The 8,861-nt window shown below is 41.3% G+C and overlaps 2 protein-coding genes and 1 pseudogene across 2 annotated transcripts; 1 reads left to right on the forward strand and 2 right to left on the reverse strand.

Annotated features, from left to right (window-relative positions):
• The first annotated feature begins 4 nt into the window (after positions 1–4).
• On the forward strand, positions 5–2,434 carry LOC104771050 (uncharacterized). The gene is made up of 6 exons (XM_010423128.3): positions 5–617; positions 707–1,534; positions 1,621–1,769; positions 1,863–1,956; positions 2,049–2,120; positions 2,216–2,434. The coding sequence occupies exons 1-6, from the start codon at positions 252–254 to the stop codon at positions 2,258–2,260; spliced, it is 1,554 nt and encodes a 517-aa protein (XP_010421430.2). The 5' UTR covers positions 5–251; the 3' UTR covers positions 2,261–2,434.
• Positions 2,435–2,784: 350 nt separating this feature from the next.
• LOC147929431 (receptor-like serine/threonine-protein kinase SD1-8) lies at positions 2,785–5,927 on the reverse strand (annotated as a pseudogene).
• A 475-nt stretch (positions 5,928–6,402) lies between these two features.
• On the reverse strand, positions 6,403–8,846 carry LOC147929432 (uncharacterized). The gene is made up of 6 exons (XM_087481635.1): positions 8,255–8,846; positions 7,338–8,165; positions 7,103–7,251; positions 6,916–7,009; positions 6,752–6,823; positions 6,403–6,656 (listed from the first exon to the last, which is right to left on the reverse strand). The coding sequence occupies exons 1-6, from the start codon at positions 8,618–8,620 to the stop codon at positions 6,612–6,614; spliced, it is 1,554 nt and encodes a 517-aa protein (XP_087337761.1). The 5' UTR covers positions 8,621–8,846; the 3' UTR covers positions 6,403–6,611.
• Between the last annotated feature and the right edge of the window lie 15 nt (positions 8,847–8,861).

Raw genomic sequence — 8,861 nt, forward strand, 5'->3', positions numbered from 1 at the left:
TGAGAATTGAGACACACACACACAAAAAAAAAAAAAAAAAAATCAATTTAGAAATTTTTATTTGTTCTTCTAAACTCTTGGTATACATAAAAGCCAAACCGGATGAACCCGGTTATCGTCAGAAAAAAACCCGGTTATCTATAATAATGTAGTGTAAACCCTACGAGTACGAGGGAGGCAGTAAAGTGTTGTTTCCTCCTCTTCAGAGTCTCTTCGTCTTCATCCTGAATTAATCGGCGAGCGAGAAAGACATGGCGGCGAACTACGAGTACGAGGAATCGGCGGCGGAGGAAGGGGAGAGCGGGGGCGGCGGATACGACCCGAATTACGTGGCGGATTCGGTTAAATCGTTCGTGTCACACATGTACAGACACATAAGGGAGAAGAACGTGTACGAGATCCACCAGATGTGTGAGACATCGTTCCAGAGCTTATCGGAACGTCTGTTCAAGGAGACGCCATGGCCAAGTGTGGAAGCCATTGCTCCTTACGTAGACAACGACCACGTCTTCTGCCTTCTGTACCGTGAGATGTGGTTTCGGCATTTGTACGCGAGGTTATCTCCAACGTTGAAGCAGAGGATCGATTCGTATGACAACTATTGCAGCCTCTTCCAGGTTTGATTTTGGATCTTGATTTTGTTTTTTTTTTGGAATCTAGAATCTCTCTCTTGTTTAGATGATTAAGAAGATAGAATGGTTGTTAGGTGGTGTTGCACGGCGTAGTTAATATGCAGTTGCCCAACCAGTGGCTGTGGGATATGGTGGATGAGTTTGTCTACCAGTTCCAAAGTTTCTGTCAATTCAGAGCAAAGCTCAAGAACAAAACAGAGCAGGAGGTTGCATTGCTCAGGCAGCACGATAAGGCATGGAATGTGTATGGCGTCCTCAACTTCTTGCAAGCCCTTGTGGAAAAGTCCTCTATCGTCCAAATCCTTGAGCAAGAAGAAGACAAGGAACATTTCACTTCCACTGATGGCTACGACTACTCTGGCGGCAGTAACGTCTTGAAGGTCCTTGGTTACTTCAGCATGGTCGGCCTCTTGCGTGTTCACTGCCTCCTCGGTGACTACCACACTGCTCTCAAATGGTTGCAGCCCATTGACATCTCCCAGCCAGGTGTTTACACCAGTGTCATTGGATGCCATATCGCTACTATTTATCACTATGGCTTTGCCAACCTCATGTTGCGACGCTATGTTGATGCTCTTCGTGAATTCAACAAGATTCTCCTCTACATTTTCAAGACTAAGCAGTACCATCAAAAGTCTCCGCAGTACGAGCAAATCCTCAAGAAGAATGAGCAGATGTATGCATTACTTGCTGTTTCCCTCTCTCTCTGCCCTCAAACTAAACTCGTTGACGACTCTGTCAACTCTCAGCTCCGCGAGAAGTATGGTGAAAAGATGATGCGGATGCAGAGGTTTGACGATGAGGCATTCGGTATCTATGATGAGCTCTTCTCTTATGCATGCCCCAAGTTCATCACCCCTTCCGCACCAAGTTTCGAGGAGCCTCTTGTCAACTACAATCAGGTACCACAGTTTTTATATCATAGTTACAAAAGGAAGGACTTGTGTGTTTGTTTACCTTTACCAAACTTACTTGGGAATTATCTCAGGATGCATACAGGCTTCAGTTGAAGATGTTCCTTTATGAGGTAAAGCAGCAGCAGCTGTTGTCGGGAGTGCGGACATTCCTCAAAGTCTACTCCTCCATTTCTCTTGCTAAGCTCGCTAAATACATGGAAGTTGATGAGTCCACGCTAAGGTGAGGAGCCATGGGCAGATGGCTTTTACCAAAAAAACTGTCTCTCTCCAATCTAATTTTTTTTATTAATCATTTTGGGGTTTTGATTGCAAGGACCATATTGTTAACATACAAGCACAAGACCCATTCAGTCGACTCCAATGGTGGGATCATATCCAATGCAGACATTGATTTCTACATGAACAATGTATGTTCTTTCTTCTTTCTGTATCTCTCTTTGACATGGATACTAGGGTTGCTTGTAGAAGTTACTAACTTTTAAATCTGGTGAGACTCCAGGACATGATCTACGTTGTGGAATCAAAACCCGCAAAACGTTATGGGGATTTCTTCTTGCGCCAGATTGCCAAGGTATGTTAAAACTTAAACTAAGACCCCTGTGCGCATGCATATGATAAGAGTCCTGACTGTGATGTTTGATATTTTGATTCTTTTCCTCTGCGTAGCTCGAAGGCGTGATAAACGATATGGACCGCGTCAAACTGGATTGAGGAATTTTTCTGTGTTATGCCTATCCTCTTTGCCCAATTGATATGTATTTTTCTTTTTACTTGGAGACAAAAACACTTTTGAGAAGCTGTCTTCATGTAGTCTAAATGGTGTAGATGGACTTCTTTTCTTGTGTGTAACTGGAAAATCATCTATGAATTTGTGCTATTTTTCAATTGAGTGTGGCACATCAGATAATATACAATCTCAGATTTTCTTTCGAATAATTTGTCATGATTTCGTATGCCAAAGATGAGTTTAAATCTTCAGTGATACGAGCTTTCTTGTTCTTCTGCTATCATCTAATTAAAGTTTATATAACATGTGTGAGATCTGTGTTTGTTTGACTATATTCATCTTAGTATGTCTCTCATTAACACTAGAGAAATTGTCATTTGCCATCTTTAGATTATATGTTCTAGTGTCCTCGGAATGGTTTAAACGAATCATTTTTATTACATCACTTACTAAAATGACGTAGTCTCAAAATATCAAAAGTAGTCGAACGAAACTTATCCTCGGACTTGTAGTAGTAATTCATTCGCCTGGGCTAATTAGCGGGGTGGGATGTTGGTAACTGTGTACTGATTAACCGATGAAGGTTCACCAGTGCTAGACGGACCTTTTCCAATGAAAAAGCCGGGTGGTTTAGGCTTGGGAATTGGACATGTTTCGTTCCCCAACATCATCACCACGGATGACATCTTTGGTCTGTCCTCAGCAAGCTGTTGTACGCAGAGGAGACCAATCTCAATGCACCTTAGGATTTGTCCAGACTGTGATGCATCATGTAACATGATCTCATCGACAATCTTTTTCCCAACTCCCGTTCATCCAGTTTATCCATACCTATTAAGAGAAAAAAAAACGCTTGTTAATTTACCAATCAACCTTTATTTTACATATAAAAGAAAAAAAAAAAAAAAAAAAAAACAAGAACAAATCTTCTACAAGCTTGCTTACATAGCTGAGGAGATTAGCACAGTTGGGGTCCGACAGGGAGAACGTCCTGTTCTTCTTGCCAGTTAAAATCTCAAGCACAATAACTCCGAAGCTGTAAACATCCGATTTCGTCGAGTATATACCCTCTCCCGCGTATTCTGGAGACATGTAACCACTGTATATGTATGTATAATAAAAGTCAATGCTAAGGAGTAAGGAGTTAACTAATTTTCAAATATATATATATATAGATGTATATAAGGTTCAAAGCATTTTAAAAAAAAAATTCAGAGATATGATATGATGATGTCTTACTAGCTTCCAGCCGCCGCAGTGGTAAAAGCTTCATTCTCGTTCTTTCTGCAGATTCTTGCCAGGCCGAAATCTGAAATTTTTGGGACCATATCTATATCAAGCAAGATATTTCCCGGTTTCAAGTCCCTATGTACAATTTTAACCCGTGATTCCTCTTGCATATATTCAAGCCCTCGCGCAATGCCATCAATTATCTCAAATCTTGTCTGCCAATTAAGTCTAGAGATTTGGGTTCTTCCACCTACACAACACAAAGATCCATCACTCTGTTCAAGCCCTCGCGCAATGCCATGAACTATGCAGGGACTCTCACATTAACAAGTCATGCTACGAACGAGTTAATAAGTTAGTATATTACTAAACACTAACCAAAGAGATGGCCTTCAAGACTTCCGTTTTCCAAGTACTCGTAAATCAAGACCTTTTCTTCATTGTAAGTGCTCCACCCACGGAGGCAAACAAGGTTAACGTGTTGAAGGCGTGCAATCACGCTAACCTCGTTCTTAAATTCAGAGAGGCCTTGTGTTGAGGACTCGTCAAGCTTTTTAACTGCGATTTCTTCCCCGTTGTAAAGTTGTCCCTGCAACCAAAAGTGCATAAAATGAAAAATTGAGCATGCATAAAAAGTCCAAATTATTCTCTAGTCTATAACTCCTCCTCCTACTAACCTTATAGACTTTACCAAAGCCACCATGTCCAATTTCATTGGAATCAGAGAAATTGTCTGTGGCCCTCAATATGATCCCAAAATCCATTGTTGGTTCTCTATTGTGTCTGCTCCATACATGTCTGTATCAGTTGGCATGAGTACAACCTCAACTTGATAAATGCAAAACATAATAAGGTTATCATCAATCATCACTGGAATTGGAACAAGCATATTAAAAACCAAAAAACAAATTAAATAGAAGAATAAGAAGAAAACATGTTATTATTACCAACAGCAGTTGCTAGATTTTGTTTCCTTTTCCAGTAACAAAAACCAGCCAGAGATAATAAGATAATAATCACTGTGGGGATGCCAACTCCTAAACCTATGATTTTTCCTTTTTTGTTCCTCTTCTTCTTCTTCTTCTCCCCTAAAAAATTCGTAAAATGATATTTTTTAACTAAAGATAAGAGTTGTGAAAACAATATATATATGTATAAAGTCAAGGATGATTAATATATTCATCAGAACTAACCGTTGATTTTGACATAGAGATTTAGACTTTCATTAGCGTTACGCCGCAGAGTGGACAGTTCCCCTCTCCAAGTGACACAATTTGAGCTGCCACGTTGTAGGGTATTTGTTACTGCAAATGCAGTGCAATTGCAGTTTGCAACACAAATATTCTGGCATTCTTGAAGTTGGTTGGTTTCCACAGGGATCGTCGACGCAGTATCTCTGTTTGGAAAACTCATCTCCGTTAGTGGGATAAACTTATCTGCACCGCATTTCAGAGGCTTCTTCCTTATGCACCCGTTTGCCATGTTGGTAGGGTCCCTCGGCTCAAACCCTTCGATACATGTACAATATTGTTCGCTCGTGTTCGTATTACAGTAACCATTAGACCCACATGGATTGTAGAAATCGCATCTATCATTCGGAAAATTCCACAACCTGTCCCACTTTGTTGTGGTCTGATTCCATGTATATTGGATTAACCAACCTGAGTGGCCCATCACTAGTCTCGATAAATAGGAGTTGTTTGTTGCTATGAACAAACAAGTGGCATCCACTCTTGTCCATGTTATATTAAACAAGGGAGGTAGTTTTTTAAACTTTTTTGTATCATCTTCCCATGGACCGCTATCGAAGACTCGCGCACCTTTATAGGTGCCGTAAAGCTCAGGGGAAACTTGGGTTTGGAATCTGAATGTGAAGTCTCCGCTTGACGGATCATCTAGGCTTTTCGAGGATGTTAGAAATCTCTTGGGATCCAACCCGAGTTGCATCTGAGGGATTAGAGTATCTGTTGGGAAATGGAAACTCTGCCACAAGAACTCATCTTCATCAAGATCGTTGGATCTCAGCACAAAATTTCCGTTATCAAGAAGCTCTGCCGCCACCAGAGATCTTTGGATTCTTAATTCCGTTGACCAGACGAGTCTATTAACTTGATCCCGGATCACAAGGTTAGTAGCAGAGATTCCAAAGGTTCCATTGGAATCCAAGAGAGGGTTGTCTCTATTGGCAACCCAAACGTAGGTTCGCACAGAGACCTTCTTGTACCAAATCCTGATATACCAACGATTACCACTACTGAAAAAACCAAGCTCGAAGACATCCCCGGGAGACGCAAGCGTACGGTTGCTTGATGGCCGCAAGGATTCGGAAGTGAGCAAAGTATTACTGGCATGACTTGAGGAAGAAGCAATCTGAAAAAGAAGGTAAAGGACCAAACCAGTCAGAGTATGACGAATAGACATCTTCTTCCCAAGATGAAACAACAGATTCACTAGCAGCTATGTGCTGCAGTTCTCCAATAATTCGGAGATCCCGATGAACTAGTTTGTACACTTCAAAAGTCAATTTTGTAATTATTGTAACTAGTATTTTTGATATTGTCCGAGGATAAGTTTCGTTCTAATTACTTTTAAGAAAGACTATCTCATTTGGTGTTTCCTTCCCTTTATATTCTTTACCTGTTTTATAAAGAGACACGTGAAAGAACGTGACTTTTTTTATAAGGGGAACGATCGATGAGACTAGAGCATATAATGTAAAGATGGCAAATGACGATTTCTCTATACTGTTAATGAGACTGAGACATACAAAGATCAGATCACACATGTTATAAACTTTTCTTTGATGATAGCAGGAAAGCTCGTACATATTAAAAAGGGAAAACTTGTACTAGTGAAGATTTAGACTCATCTTTGGCATAGCACAACTCAGGACAAATCATTCCAAAAGGAACTCATAGATTGTATATAATCTTAAGTGACAATATTTCATAACAATAATGATTCCAGTTACAAACAAGAAAAGAAGTCCATCTACACCATTTAGACTACATGAAGACAGCTTCTCAAAAGTGTTTTTGTCTCCAAGTAAAAAGAAAAACACATATCAATTGGGCAAAGAGGATAGGCATAACACAGAAAAATTCCTCAATCCAGTTTGACGCGGTCCATATCGTTTATCACGCCTTCGAGCTACGCAGAGGAAAAGAATCAAAATATCAAACATCACAGTCAGGACTCTTATCATATGCATGCGCACAGGGGTCTTAGTTTAAGTTTTAACATACCTTGGCAATCTGGCGCAAGAAGAAATCCCCATAACGTTTTGCGGGTTTTGATTCCACAACGTAGATCATGTCCTGGAGTCTCACCAGATTTAAAAGTTAGTAACTTCTACAAGCAACCCTAGTATCCATGTCAAAGAGAGATACAGAAAGAAGAAAGAACATACATTGTTCATGTAGAAATCAATGTCTGCATTGGATATGATCCCACCATTGGAGTCGACTGAATGGGTCTTGTGCTTGTATGTTAACAATATGGTCCTTGCAATCAAAACCCCAAAATGATTAATAAAAAAAATTAGATTGGAGAGAGACAGTTTTTTTGGTAAAAGCCATCTGCCCATGGCTCCTCACCTTAGCGTGGACTCATCAACTTCCATGTATTTAGCGAGCTTAGCAAGAGAAATGGAGGAGTAGACTTTGAGGAATGTCCGCACTCCCGACAACAGCTGCTGCTGCTTTACCTCATAAAGGAACATCTTCAACTGAAGCCTGTATGCATCCTGAGATAATTCCCAAGTAAGTTTGGTAAAGGTAAACAAACACACAAGTCCTTCCTTTTGTAACTATGATATAAAAACTGTGGTACCTGATTGTAGTTGACAAGAGGCTCCTCGAAACTTGGTGCGGAAGGGGTGATGAACTTGGGGCATGCATAAGAGAAGAGCTCATCATAGATACCGAATGCCTCATCGTCAAACCTCTGCATCCGCATCATCTTTTCACCATACTTCTCGCGGAGCTGAGAGTTGACAGAGTCGTCAACGAGTTTAGTTTGAGGGCAGAGAGAGAGGGAAACAGCAAGTAATGCATACATCTGCTCATTCTTCTTGAGGATTTGCTCGTACTGCGGAGACTTTTGATGGTACTGCTTAGTCTTGAAAATGTAGAGGAGAATCTTGTTGAATTCACGAAGAGCATCAACATAGCGTCGCAACATGAGGTTGGCAAAGCCATAGTGATAAATAGTAGCGATATGGCATCCAATGACACTGGTGTAAACACCTGGCTGGGAGATGTCAATGGGCTGCAACCATTTGAGAGCAGTGTGGTAGTCACCGAGGAGGCAGTGAACACGCAAGAGGCCGACCATGCTGAAGTAACCAAGGACCTTCAAGACGTTACTGCCGCCAGAGTAGTCGTAGCCATCAGTGGAAGTGAAATGTTCCTTGTCTTCTTCTTGCTCAAGGATTTGGACGATAGAGGACTTTTCCACAAGGGCTTGCAAGAAGTTGAGGACGCCATACACATTCCATGCCTTATCGTGCTGCCTGAGCAATGCAACCTCCTGCTCTGTTTTGTTCTTGAGCTTTGCTCTGAATTGACAGAAACTTTGGAACTGGTAGACAAACTCATCCACCATATCCCACAGCCACTGGTTGGGCAACTGCATATTAACTACGCCGTGCAACACCACCTAACAACCATTCTATCTTCTTAATCATCTAAACAAGAGAGAGATTCTAGATTCCAAAAAAAAAACAAAATCAAGATCCAAAATCAAACCTGGAAGAGGCTGCAATAGTTGTCATACGAATCGATCCTCTGCTTCAACGTTGGAGATAACCTCGCGTACAAATGCCGAAACCACATCTCACGGTACAGAAGGCAGAAGACGTGGTCGTTGTCTACGTAAGGAGCAATGGCTTCCACACTTGGCCATGGCGTCTCCTTGAACAGACGTTCCGATAAGCTCTGGAACGATGTCTCACACATCTGGTGGATCTCGTACACGTTCTTCTCCCTTATGTGTCTGTACATGTGTGACACGAACGATTTAACCGAATCCGCCACGTAATTCGGGTCGTATCCGCCGCCCCCGCTCTCCCCTTCCTCCGCCGCCGATTCCTCGTACTCGTAGTTCGCCGCCATGTCTTTCTCGCTCGCCGATTAATTCAGGATGAAGACGAAGAGACTCTGAAGAGGAGGAAACAACACTTTACTGCCTCCCTCGTACTCGTAGGGTTTACACTACATTATTATAGATAACCGGGTTTTTTTCTGACGATAACCGGGTTCATCCGGTTTGGCTTTTATGTATACCAAGAGTTTAGAAGAACAAATAAAAATTTCTAAATTGATTTTTTTTTTTTTTTTTTGTGTGTGTGTGTCT

The sequence above is a fragment of the Camelina sativa genome, chromosome 13, assembly GCF_030686135.1.
Source record: "Camelina sativa cultivar CO46 ecotype springtype chromosome 13, ASM3068613v1".
NCBI classification, from domain to species: Eukaryota; Viridiplantae; Streptophyta; class Magnoliopsida; order Brassicales; family Brassicaceae; genus Camelina; species Camelina sativa.